The 24,247-nt window shown below is 38.0% G+C and overlaps 3 protein-coding genes across 4 annotated transcripts; all 3 read left to right on the top strand.

Annotated features, from left to right (window-relative positions):
• Window positions 1–2,067: 2,067 nt before the first annotated feature.
• On the top strand, window positions 2,068–4,086 carry LOC137817394 (uncharacterized). Its single transcript, XM_068620686.1, has 3 exons — window positions 2,068–2,162; window positions 2,241–2,928; window positions 3,427–4,086. Exons 1-3 carry the CDS (start codon window positions 2,068–2,070, stop codon window positions 4,084–4,086), a joined length of 1,443 nt encoding a protein of 480 aa, XP_068476787.1.
• Window positions 4,087–12,278: 8,192 nt separating this feature from the next.
• On the top strand, window positions 12,279–13,466 carry LOC137817393 (uncharacterized mitochondrial protein AtMg00810-like). Its single transcript, XM_068620685.1, has one exon. It carries the CDS (start codon window positions 12,279–12,281, stop codon window positions 13,464–13,466), a length of 1,188 nt encoding a protein of 395 aa, XP_068476786.1.
• Window positions 13,467–14,259: 793 nt separating this feature from the next.
• Window positions 14,260–23,591, top strand: LOC137817399 (T-complex protein 1 subunit gamma-like). 2 transcript variants are annotated; one of them, XM_068620691.1, is made up of 13 exons: window positions 14,260–14,409; window positions 14,894–14,955; window positions 17,323–17,395; window positions 17,729–17,796; window positions 17,981–18,050; window positions 18,289–18,357; window positions 18,447–18,518; window positions 20,522–20,595; window positions 21,810–22,439; window positions 22,513–22,638; window positions 22,744–22,848; window positions 22,925–22,999; window positions 23,228–23,591. In XM_068620691.1, the coding sequence occupies exons 1-13, from the start codon at window positions 14,385–14,387 to the stop codon at window positions 23,420–23,422; spliced, it is 1,644 nt and encodes a 547-aa protein (XP_068476792.1). In that variant the 5' UTR covers window positions 14,260–14,384; the 3' UTR covers window positions 23,423–23,591. The 2 variants fall into 2 exon arrangements, with proteins under 2 accessions (XP_068476792.1, XP_068476791.1); XM_068620690.1 differs by lacking the exons at window positions 14,260–14,409; window positions 14,894–14,955 and having other exon boundaries at window positions 15,595–17,395.
• The last annotated feature ends 656 nt before the right edge of the window (window positions 23,592–24,247 follow it).

The raw sequence follows: 24,247 nt of genomic DNA, 5'->3' as shown, positions 1-24,247 counted from the left end.
CGCAAGAAGTATGCTAGGTCCATAATGTCAGTAGAGGCTTTTGAGGATCATTCGCCCGATGTGGACATCACGTTCACCAAAAAAGATCTCAGGGACGTTGTGCCCCACGACAACGATCCCATTGTGATCTCGCTCGTCACGGCGGGAAGGATGGTTCATCGAGCATTGGTCGATCAAGGGAGCTCGGCAGACGTGATGTTCTGGCCAACTTTCGAGAAGTTACAGTTGTCCCCAAACCATCTGAGGCCGTATGGGGGCTGCCTATACGGCTTTCCTGGTGACCAAGTGGAGGTCAGGGGATACATTGAGTTGAGAACGACATTCACAGATGGGGCAGTTTCGCAAACAGAGAAGATCAGGTACCTGGTCGTGAATGCCCCTTCAGCATACAACATCCTGTTAGGAAGGCCAACGCTCAACAGGATAGGAGTTGTGCCCTCCACTAGGCATATGAAGGTCAAGCTACCTTCGATGGACGGGGTGGTTATCACCATCCGCTCTGATCAAAAGGAGGCAAAGAAGTGCTATGAAAACAGCCTCAGAAACAGGCGATCAATGTGCCATGTAAGAACAACGCCACCCCCTGGTGCAAGTCCCAGACAGGAGAACCGGCAAGTTGCAGGCACTACACTTCAAGTAATCGCTGAAGGGGATGTGGCGATGCCAAATGTGGCGAACGTCGCCCGGATAGAGGAAGAAGGCGACCGCCCGGAGGTCACCAGGGAGTCAGGAATCGCAAGGGCGGTCATCGTCAGTGAAAGGAGGCCCCAGCCGGTCAAGGATTGGCTCGAGAAGGAGATCGGTGGCAAGACATTCAAGCTGGGAAAAACCTTAGATGAAGAGACGCGGGACCAGATCGCCAAGGTGATAAGTAAACATCTGGATGCGTTTGCGTGGTCCGTCTCAGATATGCCGGGAATTGATCCCGACTTTTAGTCCCATCATTTGGCAATGGACCCCCAAGTCAAGCCGGTCCGTCAAAGAAGAAGGAAGTTCAATGAAGAAAGGAGGCAGGCGATTAAAGAGGAAACACAGAAACTCCTCGCCGTAGGCCACATCAAGGAAGTGCAGTATCCGGAGTGGCTCGCTAATGTTGTGTTGGTGAAGAAGAGCAACGGGAGATGGCGAATGTGCGTCGGTTTCACAGATCTGAACAAGGCGTGTCCAAAGGATTCCTACCCTTTGCCCAATATAGATGCCCTGGTGGACAGTGCAGCAGGGTGCAAGCTGTTACGCTTCCTAGATGCCTTCTCGGGGTACAACCAGATCAAGATGCACCCCATGGATGAGGAAAAGACTGCCTTTATGACGGTAAGGTCGTGCTATTGTTACAGGGTGATGCCCTTTGGGCTGAAGAACGCGGGAGCCACGTATCAGAGGCTGATGGATAAAGTACTCACTCCTATGCTAGGGAGGAATGTGCAAGCTTATGTCGACGACATGGTCGTGCCGTCCCCGGAAAAGAATCGGCACATTGCTAATCTAGAAGAACTATTCGTTACAATAGCCAAGTACAAGCTGAAGCTAAATCCCGAAAAGTGCATTTTCGGTGTAGAAGCGGGAAAGTTTTTGGGTTTCCTCTTAACCGAAAGAGGAATCGAAGCGAATCTTGATAAGTGTGCTGTCATCCTGGCAATGAGAAGCCCCGCTACTGTCAAGGAGGTGCAACAGCTTACAGGTCGGATGGCCGCGCTGTCGCGATTTGTATCTGCCAGTGGGGAAAGGGGCCACCCGTATTTCCAGTGCTTAAAAAGGAATAATAGGTTCGTCTGGACGAAAGAATGTGAACATGCTTTCGTGAAACTCAAGGAATACTTGGCGAGCCCGCCGGTGCTGTGCAAACCTCAAGTGGGAACGCCCCTCAAGTTATACTTCGCCGTCACCGAAAGGGCTCTGAGTGCGGTGCTCGTCCAAGAACAAGACCGAATTCAGAGACCTATCTATTTTGTCAGCAAGGTGTTGCAAGGTCCTGAAGTGAGATACCAAGCCCTAGAGAAAGCAGTGCTGGCGCTCGTGTTTTCGGCAAGAAGGCTACGACATTAATTTTAGAGCTTCACGGTATGGGTGATGACTGACTTGCCCATCCAAAAGGTCCTAAAGAAACCGGATGTAGCTGGGAGGATGGTAAAATGGGCGGTGGAGCTGTCAGAGTTCGACGTCAGGTATGAACCCCGAGGACCGATCAAGGGGTAAATCTTCGCCGACTTTGTGGTCGAGCTATCCACTGAAACGACGTATAGTGCCGGAAGTGATGATCGTTGGGTACTCTCGGTCGATGGATCGTCCAACCAACTAGGTAGTGGGGCTGGAGTCATTCTGGAAGGACCCAACGGCGTGTTAATAGAACAATCCCTGAGGTTTGCCTTCAAAGCCAACAATAATCAGGCGGAATATGAAGCATTGATTGCCGGTATTCTATTGGCAAAGGAGATGGGGGCGAAGGTACTGATGGCCAAGAGCGACTCTTTGCTGATCACCGGGCAGGTGACCGGCGAATTTCAAGCCAAGGATCCACAGATGGCGGCTTACCTAGAATATGTACAGGAGTTAAGAAGGTCTTTTGCCTTGTTCGAAGTGGTGCACGTACCGAGGGAGCAAAATGCCCGAGCTGACTTGCTTGCCAAGCTCGCCAGTTCGGGCAAGGGGGGTAGGCAGAGGACTGTTATACAAGAAACTCTGAAGACACCTCGGGCGTTCGCAGTAGACCATCAGGTTCTTCAAGTTTGCAAGTCGACGGAAGGGATAGCAAGGAATCACCGATCTTTAACTCAGGAAACTTTGAGGACACTGAAAGTTAGGGCGCACCCAGTAGAGGAAGCGAAGACAACGCGGTTTTGCGTTGTCTACCAACCAGATACATGGATAACGCCATACCAGCGGTACATAGCAGACGGCGTCCTCCCAGTGGATCCGACGGAGGCCAGAAAGGTAAAGAAAAACTCCAGCAAGTTCACCTTAATCGATGGAGAGCTGTACAGGTTCGGATTTACACACCCCCTGTTAGTATGTGTGCATGGAGAGAAGTGCGTAAGAATTATGACTGAACTCCATGAGGGGATCTGCAGGAGCCACATCGGAGGTCGAGCCCTGGCGACAAGAACTCTCCGCGCAGGCTATTATTGGCCAACCATGAGGGAAGATTGCAAGGAATACGCACAGCGTTGCAAACAATTCCAGCAACACGCCGATTGGCACAAAGTGCCCCCAGAAGAGCTAAAGTCAATCTACAGCCCCTGGCCGTTTCATACGTGGGGAATCGATATTCTGGGACCCTTTCCGTTGGCGATACGACAAATGAAGTACTTGGTTGTAGCGATCGAGTACTTCACGAAATGGATTGAAGCGGAACCAGTAGCCCAGATCACCGCACACAAGATTCAGAGTTTCGTATGGAAGAACATTGTGTGTCGTTTTGGTGTGCCCAAGCGTTTGGTATCAGATAATGAGACCCAGTTTGCAAGTCACCTATTGAAGAAGCTGTGCGAGGATATTGGGACGCAACAGGTGTTTGCTTCTGTAGAGCACCCGCAAATGAATGGGCAAGTGGAGTCGGCCAATCGGGTTTTGCTGAGAGGACTGAAGAGGAGGTTGGAGAAAGCCAAGGGGTCTTGGGCTGAGGAAGTCCCCCGCATAATATGGGCATATCATACCACCGAGCAATCAGGAACCCACGAAACCCCGTTTAGCTTGGTATATGGGTGCAATGCGATGATCCCAGTCGAAATCCAGGAAAGCTTGCCAAGGTTCCAGAACTTTGTGGCAGAAGACTCGAACGCCGAAAGGAGAATGAATTTGGATTTGCTGGACGAGGTCAGGGAGGAGGCAAGGGTAAAGGCCGAAGCAGTAAAAAGAAGAGTTGAACGCAAGTACAACTCCAGGATGAAATCAAGGCGATTCAGAGATGGCGACCTGGTGATGAGGAATGCCCACCAGTACGAGATGCAGAACAAGCTGTCGCCCAAGTGGACGGGACTGTTCAGAATAACCGAAGCACTCGGAAACGGCGCTTACCGCCTAGAGACACTGGAAGGAGGGGCGATTCCTCGCACTTGGAACGCCACCCATCTCAAGTTTTATTACAGTTAAAACATTGTAAGTAGCAATAAAACAGTTTTTTAAGGGGGCACTCTTTTTCCCTGAAGAGGGTTTTTTTTTACGAGGTCACCCAATAAAGAAGGTTTCAAAAAGTTATTAAAGTTTCCTAGTTGTTAAGTTTGCATGCTCATCGTTTTTAAGCATTTGGAAAGAGACTTTATCGTCTTTGTTTAATTTAAGGCAAATTCAGATCCCATGCATTTAGTACAAGTTTTTAAAGCATAATGTTTTAAGTCCTCATCGCCATGTGGCGATCGGAGGCACAAGTATGAAGTTTTTAGTCCTCCTCGCCGTGAGCGAGCGTAGGCGAGAAGACATTGAAAAGACCTCCTCGCCGTGAGCGAATGCAGGTGAGAAGAGATTAAAAGTCCTCCTCGCCATGAGCGAGTGTAGGCGAGAAGAGATTAAGATAAGGTACCACTAGGACAGAGCGTTGCCAGAAGTAGGCGTTGCCACCAGATAATCAAGCAGAAGTCAAGTCTAGAGCAAGATAACAAGGTACGTTCAGTGTGAGTTAAAACTTGGGCGCCTTGTCCTTGAGTAGGGGTTAAGGGATTCCTTCGGGACGTCCCCTCCTCAAGTAGGAATAGCTAGCCCCGGTATCAGATGATAGATATAAGTTAAATCTGGGTGCCTAGCCCTTGATCAAGGGTTAAGGGATTTCTTCGGGACGCCCTCTCCTCAAGTAGGAATAGCTAGCCCCGGTATCAGATGATAGATATAAGTTAAATCCGGGCGCCTAGTCCTTGAGTAGGGGTTAAGGGATTCCTTCGGGACGTCCCCTCCTCAAGTAGGAATAGCTAGCCCCGGTATCAGATGATAGATATAAGTTAAATCTGGGTGCCTAGCCCTTGATCAGGGGTTAAGGGATTTCTTCGGGACGCCCCCTCCTCAAGTAGGAACAGCTAACTCCAGCATCTGATGTTCAGAACAGATTGCAAGACCTCTTTGCGTAAGCAAATTGAGGCAAAGTTTGAAAGTCCTCCTCACCCTCGAGTGAGTTCAGGCGAGATGAGATTGAAAGTCCTTAGTGCCTCCAGGGAAAAGGCAACCCCTGGGCAAGTTGAGGCACCAGAGAAAGTCCTCCTCACCCTCGAGTGAGTTCAGGCAAGAAAAGATTAAAAAGACCTCCTCGCCTCGAGCGAGTGCAGGAAAGAAAAGATTAAAAAGACCTCCTCGCCTCAAGCGAGTGTAGGCGAGAAAAGATTAAAAAGACCTCCTCGCCTCGAGCGAGTGTAGGCCAGAACAGATACAAGACCTCTTTGCAAGAGCGAACTAAGGCGAGATTGCAAGTTTCTTAATACATGCAGGGGGAGAAGAGAAGGATCCGAAAGGCAGCTCTGCCCCCAGATGGGGGAACTAAGTGAGCCAGGCCTGTGAGCGGCGACATGGAAACGCGCATAACACTTTACAGTTCAGGCAAACGATGTTTCAGATAAAACGACTGGCCCAAGCCTACTACCTAATAAAGGCAAAGACATGAGTTTCCATAATATTTCAACCAGATATATGTCAAAGCAGTTCGGATAAAAGAAAAACCATTACAGATAAACTCGTTACACATAAATAGGAGTTGAATATGCAAGTTTTCAGAATGTTTCAACCAGATATATGTTTCAGCCAGAGCGGTGAGTGGGAATGTCAATCTGAGGATACAATTTTTCCATCTATCACTTCATGACAGATCGAGAAATGGGTAAAGATCCTTGTGACCCACTCTGGAGGAAGAAGGGTTGGTAGACATTTTAGTACGTACTGTCAGCGAAGAAACTGAAGGTCAAGGAGGAAGGGTTCAGCAGCGGAATAGAAGGAAAGTTTACAAGGAAAGAACGCGGAACAAGGAGTTCTTGAGAAGGAGATGAATAGCGCAAGAAAGATGCGAAAGAAGTAAAGTCAGTGAGTTAAGGTACGGGGTTTTCAAAGATTCAAGCGTTACAGTTGAAGCAGTAAAGGACCACGTGTCACGAGATGAAGGTGCGAACTGAAGTGTCACCTTTCTCGCTTAGATAATATCACATCGTCAGAGGCCTTGAGGGTACGTCGCGCCGGCAACGCAGAAATGTCACGTCAACCGGTCGGGGAGTGAAACGTCATCAAAACGCCGCGAGAGCAACAGGGGTGAGGCCTTAGTCTTTTCGCTGAAGCAAGCCATCGGCTTAAGACTGGGGGGCTTGTGTACCGTCCCGGGGTGATTGACCAAAAGTCAAAGTCAAAGTCAATACATAGAGAGACGTCGCCCAATGGAGACATGGCCTAAGAGGGACGTCGCCTAAGAGAGACATCGCCAAGATGAAGCATAGCCTCGACAGTCCAGAACAGTAACAAGGTAAAGAAAGGTGGCTCCAAGGCCATAAGTTCTAGTACCAGCAGGGGGTAAACCTGGCTCGTAAAGTACCCACGACCACTGCTAAGAAACCCTGGTATAGATACGACCCGTGAGAGGGCCACGTCACGGGGTTAAACCATGTGCATGGTACGAGAGAAAGGGAGACATACCCAGGGCACGTAACCAGTGATTGGGGCACATGAGTTGGCGCCCAAATAGTATGATGGCGTGAGAGATACAACGCTCAAGTTAGAGCCCAAGTGGCCGCAAGGTTATTCATTACACTCCAGATAAGGGAAGTCCATGGGCCAGATACGCTAAGATCCTAGGGATAGCGGCGCAAGGACCTTCTCCAAGGAACCCTAGATAATAGCAGCAGCGCAGAGGTAAACCCTAGTTTTCACCTATATAAAGGGCACGAAGAGCCCTAGTAAGGTACGTTTTTACAATTACACGAGTTTTAACCTAGTTCTTAGATAGACACACAGAGCACAAACCCTAATTGTTCTTGACAGCGCATCCGCTGAAAGCACAAGGCAACTAGGGCAACACAGTTTTAGCCTTTCAGTACAGTCTTTGATGTTTCTCGCTAGCTGACTTGATCGTCGGAGTGCAAACGGCCGCGAGGGCGCCCCTTTGTTCACTTCTTTCAGGTACTCACAGATGGAGCAAGACGAAGGTGCCCTAGCTCGCAGGGACAAACCACGCGCAAAGACGATCTCGATCAACTGACTAGAACAAACAAACTATGTCCAAAACATACATTGCACGAATCATATAATAATTTAATATAACATATGAAACAACATAAACAACAAATAAAAAGAGAAAATCTTGGTATATAATAAATAACTTCTATAATCGATTATAACTTTAGGCATAATCGATAATGTCATGAGGCGTAATTGATTATGACCGAAGTTATTCATTACTTTATGTATGTGTTAAGTTTTTCATCTTTTCTACTTTTATCAGTTTTGAATTTACCTTCCATAACATTCATACACACTACAAATATAATGCTTGTATTTTGGACTCAAATCCAATAACACGTTTTCTTAAATTAAAATTCACTAAAGACAAATTTAGGTGTACAATTAAATTTGTCACTTGTGTATATGTCACAATATTTTAATTTACCATATTTCTCAAATCCAATCACTACACACTACTCAATGCATGGATTGAGGGCAAAATGGTATTTGAAGTCAAAATTATCAATTTTCTCCTCTCACCATATTCAAGACCCACCTTGCCTTTGTTTCCCTTATCGCTCCATTTGGATTTGGATGAGTATTATTCACCCAAATAGAAAAGAGGAAGCATATATCGTTTGGTTCCAGCGTTGTGAGAAGATTGCACGTTCATGATTGTGAGGTGAAAAAAAAGTTAGAAAAATACAACTAATAAAGAAGTAAATATTTTTATTGGATTGTTTATGACTTAATTGCACATTGAAAATAAGTTGAAAGTTAAACAAATCAATTATGAAAATCCACAACCGATTATCATAGAATCAAAAATCAATTTTCAAAATACCCATAATCAATTATCTAATTTAAATAATCAATTATCATATTAGATAACCAATTACCATATTAGATAACCAATTACCATATTATATAACCAATTACATGCGTTTTTTTAAAAGATAATGAGTTATGCATCCATATGACTGATTATGAGTTGTTTTTACTTTCTATTCCACCTTCTCAATGCCACACTTGTATTATTTAATTACCATGTAGTTATTTTTTTGCCTTACGCGAGAAACTTCAGTATTATCCATCATTATCATTGTATTGTAGTGAACAAGTCTTCAAAACCTTATTATAATAATAAAATTTGAAACTTATAATAGTTAAAATAATAATAATAAAAATAATTTTATAAAATAATAATAATGTATAAAAATAATAATAAATTTGCAAATAATAATTATAATAATAAAAATAATGAAATTATAAAATAATTATAAAATAATTATAAAATTAAAAAATCAAAATAAATTTATAACAAAATAATATTAATTTAATTTTATGAATTTTTATACATTTTTAGATGTACTAATGTTAGATAATTTTTAGTTTTACAGATGAGTTCGTGAATTATATGTTTTAACTATTCTTTTTTCACCTAATTATTGTAATTTAATTATCTTTTTTCATCGTATTGTATTGTATGATTATATGTTTAATATCAATTAGGTGCTGGATTTTTACATCAATTTTAATTTATTTTATTAAGTTTAAGAAATTTACAATTTTAATTATTTTTTTACTATTATTTTTATTCCAATTTTATGAAAATTTATTTTCAATAACTGTGTATGTATCTACAACATCAAATAGTTCGTATCTTTTTTTCAATAGAGCTCAAAGATCATAAGAGTGATAATATTTTAATCACGAGAATTTCATATACATCATATTTCATTTTAAATTAATTTTAACTATAAACATAAAATTATAATCTTTTAATTTTACCATTTAAATAAAATTTTATCGTTGACAAGTCATTAAAAAACTTTCATAACCGTTATCTTCATTTTCATTTCCTTTTTATTTATTTTTCTTAATCAAACCACCTTACATCTCACTGTCATTCTTTTTTTTTTTTCTTAAATTCATCTTCCTATTCAAACAAACCACAAATTACTCCAAAGGAAGGGATTCATATAGCTCAAATCCACCTCTCCAATTGTTAAGCAGATTACTTAAGTTAGGTTCAGTTAGTCTCCAAGTGTATCTTTGCCTATATATTTCATAACTCTGTATCAGTTTACACTCAAGTGAATATATGAATATTTTACTCTTTTATTTCTCTATGCCTCCACTCATTCTCTCTCCTATTAACATGGTATCATGAGCCTATTTTTTTGACACATGTCTTCATCCCCAACTGTCTCTTCTTCCTCTTCTGTTTTCCTTTCATCTTCTTCTCCGATGGCCTCTGTTCAGCAATTCACCACTCCCATAAACCTCAAACTTGATGAAGACAATTTTGTTCTCTGGCGTCATCAAGTTCTTGCCACTATACGTGGTCTCAAACTCTTGAAGTTTCTTGAAGGAAATCAGGTTCCTTCTTCGTCCCCTTCATCTTCTCCCTCTTCACCATCAGAGGAAGTTCTTCAATATCAACAGCAAGATCAGCTTATCATCGCCTGGCTTCTGGCTTCAATGACTACACCGATTCTTACAAAAGTCGTGGGCTTGGATTCTTCGGCGCAAATATGGAAATGTCTTCAAGAACAGTTTGCCTCTCATACGCGTGCTCAAATTCAGAAGATGAAGTTGCTGCTCAAGACTCCCAAGAATGACAAAACGATTTCTGTTTACCTTCATGACATTAAAAAGGCTGTCAACATGCTTGCTGCAATCGGCTCCCCAATTACTACTGAAGATCATATTGACAGTATTCTTGAAGGGTTACCAGAAGAATACAATGCATTTATTGTTGCTGTTACGTCACGCACAGATCCTTACTCAATCAATGAGATTGAATCTCTTTTACTTGCTCAAGAAGAACGGTTTCAGAGGTATAAGCTTGCTCACTCTTCTTTTCAAGTTAATGCTACTTCTGTTCATTCTCAGTATCATCAAATCCCATCCTTTCGTCCATCGTTCAATCAATACTCCCGTGGTGGTCGTTTTCCGCATAAACCCTCAAGCGGGTATTCTCGATCTAATGGACCTCGCCCGTTTCATTGTGATTCTTGGACCCCCTCTCCTTCTGGATCCTGGAAACCTAATCGGGTTCGCTGTCAATTGTGTTCAAAAATTGGTCATCATGCCCTTCAATGCTGGCATTGGACTGGTAAGTCATCTTCTTCCAAGGTCACTGCCAACACATCCCAGTTTTCTACTCTATCTCTTGATGATGGTGAACCATCGATTCTTGGCACACCTTCCACTATCGAAGACCCGCTATGGTATCAGACAGTGGGGCTTCTCACCATATGACACATGACTCAACTTTTTTTACTGATAATCAAGAATATCAAGGCTCTACAAATGTTAAACTTGGTAATGGTGCAGGTATGTCTATCTCTCATATTGGTTCTGCATCTTGTGTTTCTCCTGTTACTAACACTGTTCTTTCTTTACAAAACCTTTTACATGTTCCTACTCTCAATAAAAACTTGTTAAACGTTTCCAAATTTGCCAAAGATAATAATGTTTTCTTTGAGTTCTACTCTGATTCTTGTTATGTTAAACATCAAGTAACCAAGCAAATTCTGTTTCAAGGAATCATTAAAGATGGTCTATACGTTTTTCCTGCTCTAAGATCCACTGCTTACTCTGCTAATTACACATCCTTTAAATCTGAAAAACCTGCTCTGCAGTTGTGGCACAACAGACTTGGTCATTGCAATTTTAATGTAGTCAAGAACATTTTAAATCAATGTAATATTGCTTGTACTTCTAAATCTGGTTTCTATGATGTGTGTGTTCAAGGGAAAGCTCATAAACTTCCTTTTTCCTCTTCTACAACTGTTTATACTCTTCCTTTACAATTGATATACATTGATATATGGGGTTCTGCTTCTATGCATGCTACAAGTGGTGAAAAATATTATATTTCGTTTTTAGATGCTTATTCCAAATTCACTTGGTTGTATTTGTTACACTCTAAATCACAAGCGCTTGTTGCCTTTAAAACCTTCAAATTATTGGCTGAAAATCAAACTGGTCTTACAATTAAAACTATTCAGACTGATAATGCAAAAGAATTTCACTGTTTTAAATCTTTTATTAATGAATCTGATATACAACACCGCTTCACTTGTCCACATACACACGAGCAAAATGGCGCTATTGAAAGGAAGCATCGTCATATAGTTGACATGGGCCTATCTATGCTCTCCGCGGCTTCTCTTCCTATGAATTTTTGGGGTGAAGCTTTTCTCACTGCTAGTCAGATTATCAATGTTCTTCCATCTTCTGTCATACAGGGTAAGACTCCTCATGAACTTCTTTTTCACAAGAAACCTGATTATACTATTTTTAAAAGTTTTGGTTGTGCCTGTTATCCTCTCCTTCGTCCCTACAATCTTAACAAATTAAATTTCAGGTCTACTTGTTGTTTATTTCTTGGCTATAGTCAATGTAATAAAGGCTACATCTGTCGTTCACCTGATGGTAGAATATATATCTCTAGACATGTAGTTTTTAATGAAGATATTTTTCCATATTCTATTTCAAAATATGGTTTTTTACCTAACACTGATGTTGCCCCTGTGTCTCAAATTACTCCTCATGTTTTAACTGTGATCTCTTCCTCTCCCTCTTCCATTCCTATTTCTGATTCCATTACTCTGCCCACATCACCTTTACACAATCACACATTGTCACCTGCTGTCACCACTAATGAGTGTTTGGTTCCTTTATCTAATCAAAATGTTCATTCTATGACTACTCGGGCTAAGTCTGGTATTTCCAAGCCCAAAATATATACTGCATCTCTTGTATTTGTGCCTTCTGAACCTGTCAATTTCAAAGCTGCACTCCAATCTCCTCAATGGAATCAAGCCATGCAAGATGAATACCGCGCTCTGATTGAAAATAGAACCTGGACTTTGACTCCTCTACCATCAGGAGCAAACATTGTTGGCTGTAAATGGATCTTCCAGAATAAGTATAATGCAAATGGCACGTTTCAGCGACACAAAGCACGTCTTGTGGCCAAGGGATATAGTCAAACTGAAGGTCTTGATTATTCAGAGACTTTTAGTCCTGTAATCAAACATACTACTATCAGAGTGGTGCTTGCTCATGCTGTGTTTGCTCATTAGAACATTCATCAAATCGACATCAACAATGCCTTTTTAAATGGTGATCTGCATGAGGATGTCTACATGCAACAACCACCAGGTTTTATCTCTAACAATTCACAGCTAGTGTGTAAGCTTAACAAAGCTATTTACGGTCTCAAACAAGCACCTCGTTCATGGTATACAAAGCTAAGTATCACTCTTCAAAGTCTTGGCTTTAATTCCACTACTAGTGATCCATCATTGTTTGTTAGGTTTACTCATTCTTCTTCTTTGTTTGTTCTCATCTATGTAGATGATATAATTATTACTAGATCTGTACCTACTGATATTATTTCTCTTATTTCCACTCTTAGTTCTGTTTTTGCTCTAAAGGACTTGGGCCCTCTACATCACTTCCTTGGTATTGATGTCTCCACTCTCCAAGATGGATCTTTGCACTTATCACAGCGTCACTATGTTCAAAGTCTTCTTCAACGAACGCAAATGCTTGAGTCCCATCCACAACCTACACCTATGATTACCAACTTAAAGCTTCCACAAAATGTTTCTGCAACCTTTTTTGATCCCTCTTTATTCAGATCCACAGTGGGTGCTCTTCAATATGTGCTCATCACTCGCCCGGAACTCACCTTTTCTGTGAATAAAGTCTCTCAATTCATGCACAGTCCTCAAGAGCATCATTGGAAGGCAGTTAAACGGATCCTACGGTATCTCAACGGCACATTAGATCATGGGCTTCTTATCAAACACAACACCAATAATACAATCCAGGGCTTCTGTGACTCAGATTGGGCTAGTGATATAGATGACAAAAAGTCTACAACAGGATACTGCGTGTATTTTGGCTCTAATCTTGTCTCATGGTCTTCTCATAAACAAAGAGCTGTTTCCCGAAGCAGCACTGAAGCAGAGTATCGCGGAATTGCTGCTGTCCTGGCTGATATTATTTGGATTCAATCTTTATTAACTGAACTCCATATCTCTTGTACCATGCCCAAAATTTATTTTGATAACCTTGGAGCGGTTCTACTTTCAGCTAACCCTGTCATGCACTCGAGGTCCAAGCATTTTGAAATAGACATTCACTTTGTTCGTGACCATGTACAGCGAAAGCATGTCTCTCTCATTCATCCACCTGCTCGTTTTCAACTTGCTGATGTGTTTACAAAGCCTATTTCTGGTCCCAGCTTTACTTCAGTACGTCCTAAACTTATGGTTTTGGAAAAACCCATCATAAGTTTACGGGGGGATGTTAAGCAGATTACTTAAGTTAGGTTCAGTTAGTCTCCAAGTGTATCTTTGCTTATATATTTCATAACTCTGTATCAGTTTACACTCAAGTGAATATATGAATATTTTACTCTTTTATTTCTCTATGCCTCCACTCATTCTCTCTCCTATTAACACCAATTCTTTGTATAAAGTAAAACCTCCAACCACAACACTAAGGAGGAGGAAAAAACCTAAACGTCCAACCAAATATTCTTAGTCAAGTCAAGTCGTGGGAATGTTCTTATATAGCATGCTTGGCTAAATATTTTGACGTCCTTTTGTAATTATTTTTGGTAAAACAATTCATGTGTGGAAATGTGTTAGAGAGCAATTTAAATCACCATTGAAATACGCATTGAAATTCACATATTTAGTTTCAGTCTCCATTTTCCGTAGCAATTAAAGAATGACATTCAAAATTTCATCATGGAAAAGAATAAGATGAACAAATAAAAAAACAGAGAACAAAAAACTAAGTCTGTTATTAACTTATTAAAACATTGATTCAATACAAATGAACATAAAAAAAGCAAATTGAAATGAGAAAATAAGGTAAAATAGCCATTGGTTATAGTTTTGCCAAAATTAAAAAGACAAAAAAAAAAAACGAACGTAGAAGATTTTGGCTGGCGGGAGACGCGACCTCAGGTGCTGGTTCTCTCCCTCTCTCTGTAACGAACTACCAAGGCCACACCACCAACCGTTTAATTGTTAAACCCATCATCTTTTTAAGCTACCTCACATCACATGCATTGCGCTCTCTCATCGCAATTCTTCATACCTCTCTCCAACACTTTTCTCTGTTCTTGAATATTCGCCCATGCACGAACTCCAATATTCTAACTGAAACCTCGTGTGTCATTGCAGCATTTTCTGTTCTAACAACTTGTTCCTATCGCTTTCAAGCTTCAAATCATGCAGTCGCCGGTTCCAGTTCTCAGTAACTTCTCTCTCTCTCTTTTCGTGGATTCATTCGTTTTGTTCATAAATGCATTTCAATAATCTCATTTTGCATAAGAACACAGCGATTCTTAATCTACTGTTATCCGCGTGCTCTGTAAAGTCTCAAGATAATTGAATTCATCTTAATCAGTAGATAAGAGGCCTTTCCCGAAACTGTTGTTTGTTTTGCTCGAAACTTTCGTCGGTTTCTTTTTATTTTGTTTCTATTTGGAAGCATTGTCCTCATTTTTTTTTCTAAAATGTTGGACGTCTTCAGTTTCCGTGTGAAATCAGTAAATAAAAAATAATGTACCGTTTCTCTTCGATTATTTTTTTAATTTTAATTTGTCCACTGAACTTCAGCGCGTTGCTCGTACCTGATTTTTGTAGGTTAAGTAAATTAAGATAGGGTATCTTTCGCGCGTTTTTAGCATCTTGTAATGTATTGATTCACTCCTCGAATGTTTGTTTACATTGGACAGAGGACTCACTGAAACGCGAGTCTGGAAGCAAGGTGCAGCATGCTAATATTCGTGCAGCAAAGGTATGAAGCGTTACAAATTACCAACTATTCGATAGTGATATTTTTTTTTGCATGATTCTATTATTGACGTTTTACTTTGTGAGATTCCTCCTTTTAGGGAAACTTAATTTATAAGTTTAAAGGATTGAGACAAGAGTAAGAAATGCATCATACAAAGGGACAAGTCCTCTTTAATTTAGATCAAAGGACCACCGATAGCCAATAAATATAGATGGAAAAATTGCATCATCCAGTTACTGGAAAAGGTAATGATAACTGAAAGTGGACTAGGATAGAGGAAAACTCGATAGAGCCACCTTCCATTGCAACAGAGAAAGCAAAAGAAATGCCTCCATCCCAACCAACCCAAATATTCTGGTTTGCTTTTTTATTTACCCACATATTGGTCCAAGTGCTTGGCCTTGCCTTAGCTTCTAGTTCATGGCCCAAAAAAGCTCCATTACCTTGGCTGGTTCCCAGCGCTGGCTCATTTTGGTCCTCCAAGTTCTCATGTTTTCTATTCGTACAATCCAAGCGTTGAGATATTTTAGGAAGTTTCAGATTTTATTCTAATTAGTTTTAATTCTGTATTTATTGGGTATAATTCTGTATATTTTGCTGTATCTTGTTTTTATTTCTAGCATAACAGTCCCACAATCTAAGGGATTCTGTTTACTAGAGTAGGCGCTGTTTATTTTTTGAGAATACCAAACTCATCATTGTATATATGTAATGAGAATAATAAGAAATAATTTATTCTCTTTGAAACTTGAGATGGTATCTGAGCTCCTAATCCTTGGGAGCCACTGATCGTGTGAATTAATTGCAGCCTTCATTGCTACACAATCTCTGATTATCTAATCTGTGTTGTGTTTCGGCCTCTATTGTTGAGCACTATCACAACCTTCATTGTTGTATCAGATCCAGGTCTTTATCAATTTCTTTGTGATGGCTGGAATCGAAAATGGAGAGAAGCTCCACAACGAGAGAATTTCATAATGTTCATTCAGCCTGTCGGTTGAATGGAAAAAAATTATCTCAAGTGGTCTCAACTCATTAAGACCATCTTGAAGGGGAAAGAAAAGACTAGCCATTTAACTGATGAGGCGATGGTTATCCTACTTTCAAGTCCCGGGATGAAGAAGACTCCGATAATTGTGTGGTTATGGAATTTCATGGTTTCTGAAATTTGTGACACATGTATGTTCCTTAATTCTGCAAGAACAATATGGATTGCAATCGAGCAAACCTATTCTAAGGCAAAAGATGTTGCTCAGATATGTGATGTAAAGGTAAAAACCATGGCTGCGAAGCAAGGTACCAAAACTGTCACTGAGTATGCTAATCCGCTTAAAGCTTTGTGGATGGAATTGGATCACTATAGGTCATTAAGGCCAAATGTTACGAGGATTCAAGTTGGGAATGAAGAATACTTATTCACCAGCTTGCGCGGGAGTGTTGAGATATTTTAGGAAGTTTCAGATTTTATTCTTGTTAGTTTTAATTCTGTATTTATTGGTTTTTATTCTATATATTTTGCTCTATCTTGTTTTATTTCTAGCATAACAGTCCCACCATCTGAGGATTTCTGTATATTAGAGTAACTGCTGTTTATTTCCGAAAATACTCAACTCATCTGTGTAGGATGTATGTAATAAGAAATAATAAGAAATCATTTATTCTCTTTCAAACTTGAGACATAACAGCAAGGCTTTCTTCAGTGATTTGATTTCTACTTTTTGTCCTTAAGGGGAAGTTGTTGTTTAAGTTTCAATTTCATCTTTCTCAAAAAGTTGAGTTGGTCATACTCTGAAGTGTGTTTAGAGTTTGTGAAGTGGCATATTTTGTCTTTCCTTTTAATTGAATTTTTATGTCTCTTTAATTTAACCATCATTGTTGGAGAATAGAATTTAGAAGCTCACGAAGAAAGATGACTAACCTCTTGAGGAAAAAAGTCATAATGCAAGCTTATCTCACATTTAGGAAAAGTGACTATTATCATCATATAAATTTTGAGAGGGTGACTTCCTAATTGTTCTGAACATATGTTGGAAATGTGTTTAGTACTCCATTTTCTTTTGTTAGTTTATTTTTCCAGGGTTCTGTTTCAAAATTTATGGTTCTTAACTTTGCCCTTATATTTGGGATGAACTCTTAATGTTTTGTATGCATAATTCCAAAGTAGTTATAGTATGTTTCTGTTTTCTCCTTTATTGGAAGGGCTATGTAACCATAGATGTTCCAGGCAAATATTGAACAAAAATAAATATTTCAATAGATGTGTTTATGGAAAAACTGAAAACATATCAGTATATTGTATCCTTTCAGTCATGTAGTTCATCTTCTTGTCCATTCTCTAGTGCTTCTAATATGATTGATGTATATCAGGCTGTTGCTGATATAATTCGTACAACCCTTGGACCCAGGTCCATGATGAAAATGCTAATTGATGCTGGGGGAGGTTAGTGTATATATCTTACATAATTTTATCATTTATTGATGATTCTTGTGAACCATACCCTTCTTTAATCTTTAATTGTGAAGAGAAAAATATTTCCTGAATTATGTCATGTCTACAAAGCCTTAAAGTCTACTTTTTTGGTGTGGCCAGTGGAGGCTATTGTAACCTGAAAAAGTGATTTCTTCAGTAAACATTGTCTGTGGATTGTGCAGGCGCATTGTTAAGTATAGATTTTGATTTAAAAGTTTCATTTAGTGTTTATCACAATGTCTAATTTGCAAGGATTATGTTTCAATCTATTTTCCTGACACCAAATTTCCTTGTAATTAATAGGTATTGTGGTGACAAGTGATGGAAATGCTATCTTGCGTGAGATAGATCTTGCTCATCCTGCTGCAAAGGCATGGTTTATCACTCTTTCTCCACTTCTTTTAATATTTGCTTGCCTTGCAGAAATATTGTTATAAATCAGTCTTGACCATTTTGTGAAAATCTAGTTTGCTATCTTTGTGTTGACCTTTTAAGGTTTAGTTTCTGTTTTGATGTGTTATTTCTAATGTTGTTCTCTTATTTGAATGGATGCAGTCTATGATTGAACTGAGTCGCACCCAAGATGAAGAAGTTGGAGATGGAACAACATCTGTCATCATTCTTGGTATGTTTGGAGCACTTGTATACTTCTTGTCATCCTATGTTAGAAATCTCTTAATGATTGATAATTGATTATGCAATTGAAACTTAAGGGCGAATGTTCCACAGATTTGTTTGCTGTATTTTTCACAGTTTAGTAGAGTTACGGCTCGGGTTGATGAATTATAGATTTTGTTATGTGTTTATGAAGGGGCAGATCTTTATTTGATTTACTGGGCTATATGTTGTCTTCCCACTTGCAGCTGGTGAGATGCTTCATGTTGCTGAAGCACTCATAGATAAGAGTTGTCATCCTACAGTTATTTGTCGAGGTAATCATTCGATAAGTATTAACCAGTGGTTCTTTTCTAAAAGGATATCATAATGTATATGATGACTTACATAGTAATGTTTTCTGCAGCTTATAATAAAGCTTTGGAGGATGCCATTGCTGTCCTGGATAAAATTGCAATGCCCATTGATGCCAAGGATCGTAAGTTTTGTTAGTACCTTTTCCCCTTTTTTAGGAGTGGAAGAGGGTAACATCCTTTCTTATTCATAATGATTTCCAGAAATTTACATTGAGCTGAGCCTTTTCAATAATATATACTAGTTTCGTTTGTAGAATGAGTGTCTTAATAGGTGGTTGTTTAAAGTTGGGACTTGATAATTTTAAGGACCTTGCCAATAGTGTAATCAAATCGGGTTATAATGATAATAATAATAATAATAGTAATAATGATAATAATAGTTATAATGATAATAGTAATAATAATAATAATAGTAATAATGATAACAACAACTATTAGAAAGACCATGGATATACAAAAAAATTGCACTATTAGCAAATTGATATTGTTTTTATTTCATTTGGTTAGTTGGTGCCTTTATTATATCAGGATGATACTCGCTTGACGGAATGGCTTAGTTGTTGTGGCTTAAAGGCATATATATACATCGGTACAACCCTTTTACCTACCAGAGGGGTGTTGCTAGATTGAGCTTCTGGACTTCATGTTTGATAGATTTGCTTTTAACTTTTTTGGGTTATTTCATTTTCATCTAGAGAGACATCAATATTGTGACTCTTTCTTCCTACACCTCCATACCTTCTTGTGCCACCCCCATAATAAATATGAAAATACCATTTTATTCTTTTTTTTCACTCCCTTGGATTTGAAATAATAAGCCTATGAATTATGTAATCCGGATAAATTCCGGATTACATAATTCGGAAGTCAATTTCATATTTAGAAAAGACTTCCGGATTATGTAATCCGGAAGCTAATAACACATATGAAAAAAAGACTTCCGGATTACATAATCCAGAAGCTAATCTTATGTATAGAATAGACTTCCGGATTATGTAATCCGGAAGCTAATCAAAAAAGACTTCCGGATTACATAATCCAGAAGCTAATTTTGAATCTAAAAAAAGACTTCCAGATTATGTAATCCGGAATATTGAAAAGGGTATTTGTGGAATAAGAAAAATTTATGGGGGTGGCACAAGAAGGTATGGAGGTGCAGGAAGAAGCAGCCCAATATTGTATAGAAGATTCATCATAATATCTTAATATGTAAGAAGAGGAAGGAAGTCCAGAGTAAACAATTTTCTGCCAAAATTAAGGTTACTTCTGTAAATATACATTAAATAAATAAATTAGTAAACATAAAATTTAACAACAACAAATTTTTAAGCTAATTAATATTAGCATTATAGGGTAATTAGTTTTCATGATAACAAACATTCCACGGTACAGAAAAATGGAAACTATCACATTGAAAAGTTAATATATAGCATTTATTATAACTAGACAATGAAAATATGAATTTAAATTTACTTGCCTTTTTAAGAACATTGGATTCCTAAATTGACATTAAATTCTTTTCCTATTTGTATAAATTAAGATTGGAAACAATTCATAGTGATTTGTTTTAGATATGAGAATTCAGGTAGAACAACCTGTTAAATCTGAAAAATTTTCTGCTTACAAGATTGAAACTAATACTTTCTCCATATAGATGATGTTTTATTTTTGTTTTTTATTTTGCTTTTAAATTGAGATTACTCTGTACTAATTTGGTTTTAGGTCTTTTCTTTTTCTTTTTCTTTTAAATTTGAAACTAATCAGGTAAACAAATTAAGAAAGACTATTATAAACAGTATATGTTGCTTTTTCACGAGTTACTTCACGTGCCGGTTTGAAGATACAAATAACATACGAGAAAAGACAAGTATGCAATGTGATTTCAAATGTTGTTTACAAGGAAACCTTTTAGAATTTGAAATAGTTAAGGCATACTTCATCTATTATATCTTTGATTTGACGTGACCTCATATTGTATTGAAAAATTGTTTTGATTGTTTTCAATTTTACTTTTATATATTTATTTTACTCATATTGTATAAACATCTATCCCGTAATGTTCATTATCCACTAAATAAATATGCATAACTACTGATATTTAGTTTATTTTTTGATAAAACTGCAGGAGGTACTATGCTGGGGATAGTCAAAAGCTGCATAGGTACCAAAGTCACTAGTCAATTTGGGGATTTAATTGCTGTGAGTATCTTGTACTCCGTGGGCAAAATTTTTAAATTTAAATTTCAAATTTGTTTCCTGTTATTTTATCTTTATTCCGACTTGTGAAAATTTAGTGCATGGGAAAGATGGATATACACCGCCTTACCCAAAATAAATAGGCATAATCCTTTTACTGTTACTTTTGAAAGGAAAATGTATCAATTTTGCAAGTTGTCAATCACATAGTTTCTTAAATATGAAATGAATTTTTTTACACAAACTTGCATTCATTTCGTAATTTTATGAATACAATTTGTACATGTTAAGATTTTGGCAAGTAGACAAGGTTGAGTTATCTACATATATTTATGTGGCGGACATATTGAATAATTGAGGTGCCTTGTCTATGCATTTAGCTCTAGTAGTCTACTGTATTTTCTTGTATAAAATTTGTATAGTTAAATTCCTACAAAGTGTTTTAAGTTTAATTCAACACTACAAAATTAATTTGTAAAGTAACGATTATCTTTTATTTATATTTTGACACTATCTTAAGTTGATGTGGGACTTGGATTTTTTTCCAATACATCCTCAATTCCAACACAGTGTGCTTGGTATGCGCATAACATAATTAGTGACCTTTTACTGAATTTAAGATGGAAAGTGGTTTAGACTTAATTCTACCCTACAAAATTAGTTTGTAAATGAATGAGGACTGTCTCCACTTTTATATTGTATTTTGACACTATCTTTAGTTATTCTAAGATTTGGTTTTTTCAATATACCTCCTCACAATTAGCACTATTAGACGTGGATATCACCGTGAGTGGCCATTTGAATGGATATAGCATAAGCTAACCACTTTGTACTATGATATCAAAGGATATCTTATCAAGATTTGTCAAGTTTAGTGTGCTATTGATTGTGATGACTGATAAATATTTAGTTCTACGCATAAGTATATTGCGTAAGGAAGTGTGTAACAAATCCTACATACCAAATTATATTAAATAGGTGCAAATATCGATTTTGAGTTACACCTAAACTACTTTATAACACAAATGTAACATAAAATGGAGTATCAAAATATTGCATTATTTCTACTCCCCTTCTCTTCGTTTTATCATTTTCTTTTAGTGAATAGGATTATAATTTTTTGACTAAGTGTAAATGATTATTGTAGTTTTTTTGCAACAGGTTAACACCTTTTTACCCGTTTATATTTTACATATTCCACTTTGTTTAACTTTCAGGATTTAGCTATTGATGCTACTACCACAGTAGATATTAAAAATTATATAAAGATTGAGAAGGTCCCTGGTGGGCAGCTGGAGGATTCAAGAGTTCTTAAAGGAGTTATGATAAACAAAGATGTGGTTGTCCCTGGCAAAATGAAAAGAAAGATTGTTAATCCACGTGTCATTCTTCTTGATTGTTCCCTTGAGTATAAAAAGGGTGAAAATCAAACAAATGCTGAACTGCTCAAAGAAGAAGACTGGAGTCTCTTGTTGAGGATGGAAGAAGAATACATTGAGGAGCTCTGCATGCAGATATTGAAGTTTAAACCAGATTTGGTGATAACAGAGAAGGGCCTTAGTGATTTGGCATTGCATTTTCTGAGTAAGCATGGAGTTAGTGCGATCAGAAGGCTGAGAAAATCTGATAATAATAGAATTGCAAAAGCATGTGGTGCTGTTATTGTGAACAGACCATATGAATTACGGGAGTCTGATGTTGGTACTGGTACCGGATTATTTGAAGTTAAGAAAATTGGAGATGAATTTTTTGCATTTATTGTTGAATGCAAAGACCCCAAGGCTTGCACTGTACTACTGAGGGGTGCTAGCAAGGATCTCCTAAATGAAGTTGAAAGAAACCTCCAGGTAAACAAACAATTGATTTCTACTTAGAGCTTGGGGGTTTGATCATTGCTTTCTAAAGTTTTTCCCATGACAGGATGCCATGTCCGTAGCAAGGAACATAATAAAAAATCCAAAACTTGTTCCTGGAGGTGGTGCTACAGAATTGACTGTATCAGCCACGTTGAAGCAGAAGAGTTCATCTGTTCAAGGTATTGAGAAGGTGAGTGTGATAGTAATTGTCTGTTCACTGTCTACTAATACTATTTTTTGTCTCATGGCAGTTGCCTAAGGTTATTCTCATTTTGATGTTTTTGTCGACTAACAGTGGCCTTATGAAGCTGCTGCCATTGCTTTTGAGGCGATCCCCCGTACTTTGGCACAAAATTGTGGAGTAAATGTCATCCGCACCATGACTGCACTACAAGGAAAAGTAGGAATTTTTGTTGTTACAGCTGTAGATGATTCTTTCTCTGATTATGTTTGACATTGGTGTTTTTGGAATACAGCATGCAAATGGAGAAAACGCATGGATTGGCATAAATGGAAATACTGGGGACATCACTGACATGAAAGAATGCAAGGTGTTTTTATTTATTTTTTATATGTGAATCATGCAAAAGATTGCCAAATCCACCAGTTACCATTTTGCCCACCAAAGTTAGTCATTATTTTAGAATTGAACACGATTCAGTTATTCTCAGAAGACAAGAAAATTTATATTCTCTCTATCTTGTTTCTTTGATCACTTGATTGATAACCATGGATTGTTAGGTGAATTCTGAAGAAATTTTGTTCTAATGTGATTTTAGATCTGGGATGCATACAATGTGAAAGCACAAACATTTAAGACTGCTATTGAAGCTGCTTGCATGCTCCTGCGGATTGATGATGTAGTGAGTGGTGGTAGTATTAAGAGGCAGGCCCCTGGAGCCGGCAAGGCTCCTTCAAAGCTTAAGGTTGAGACCGAGGCAAATGCTGACAGTGAGCAAATTCTTCCTGATTGAGAACACACATCATTTTCTTTGACACTAAGATTTGAAGATGTGCTGGGTACTTGGTGACTTTTCAAATCTAATAATCTTTCCTCTTGTTTTGGGTCTAGGTAATCATGTAACAGTTTGACCGTTCATCTGTCACTTTGAGATTTTATGCAAACCCCAATTTTTTTAAAAATAAGTTTTTATTTTCTCAAAAATTATCACATATATATAAATCATAAAAGACAGAGAACCAGATAAATTATCTAATAAATTTGTATTAATCTCGTCTTATAAAGAGAATATTACTCCATCCGATTCTATCAAATCATTTTGCCTCACCTAAAAGATAATAATAAAAATTTAAAATAAAATATATTCTAAAAATTTAAGTCATATTAATGAAATTAATTTTAATGTTAAATATAATAATTTGATATATAAATTACAATATATGTATATATTTTAATAAAATATTTTTTTAAACATTTTTATTACATAAGATCATAGGTTGATCTGACCTAAATTCATTTAAATTGCAAGCTAAACCATTCGAAAATAATATTTTTCAGCTTAAAGCACATTTTTTTACTAAACCAATTAGAACAAACATTATTCAACTTAAGTCAAATTTTTTTGACTACCTGATCATTTTACAAGTTTTTTAGATCAGTTCATCCAACTAAATTCATTTTGACAACTCTACCTCGTATATTAGTCTAGACAATATAAAAAATAAAATTAACAGTTATTTGCATAATATTACACTGTTAAAGATAAACAAGTAAAAAAAGTTCGAGGATATCGACATAGTTTATGAGAGTTATATCAATCTCTTTACTGAATAGAAAT

Source organism: Phaseolus vulgaris, unplaced genomic scaffold (genome assembly GCF_000499845.2).
Source record: "Phaseolus vulgaris cultivar G19833 unplaced genomic scaffold, P. vulgaris v2.0 scaffold_43, whole genome shotgun sequence".
In the NCBI taxonomy this organism is placed as follows: domain Eukaryota; kingdom Viridiplantae; phylum Streptophyta; class Magnoliopsida; order Fabales; family Fabaceae; genus Phaseolus; species Phaseolus vulgaris.
This window is presented reverse-complemented; position numbering and strand designations above follow the sequence as displayed.

Bases quoted from the DNA above. Each gene is read 5' to 3' on its own strand.
- LOC137817394 (XM_068620686.1), top strand. From the start codon at position 2,068: ATGACTGACTTGCCCATCCAAAAGGTCCTAAAGAAACCGGATGTAGCT. The intron at 2,163-2,240 runs GTATGAACCCCG...AACGACGTATAG, and splicing joins CTGTCAGAGTTCGACGTCAG to TGCCGGAAGTGATGATCGTT. The intron at 2,929-3,426 runs GTAAAGAAAAAC...GGTGTGCCCAAG, and splicing joins ATCCGACGGAGGCCAGAAAG to CGTTTGGTATCAGATAATGA.
- LOC137817399 (XM_068620690.1), top strand. From the start codon at position 17,221: ATGGAAAAACTGAAAACATATCAGTATATTGTATCCTTTCAGTCATGT. The intron at 22,440-22,512 runs GTAAACAAACAA...TTCCCATGACAG, and splicing joins AAGTTGAAAGAAACCTCCAG to GATGCCATGTCCGTAGCAAG. The intron at 22,849-22,924 runs GTAGGAATTTTT...TTTGGAATACAG, and splicing joins TGACTGCACTACAAGGAAAA to CATGCAAATGGAGAAAACGC.
- LOC137817393 (XM_068620685.1), top strand. From the start codon at position 12,279: ATGCAACAACCACCAGGTTTTATCTCTAACAATTCACAGCTAGTGTGT.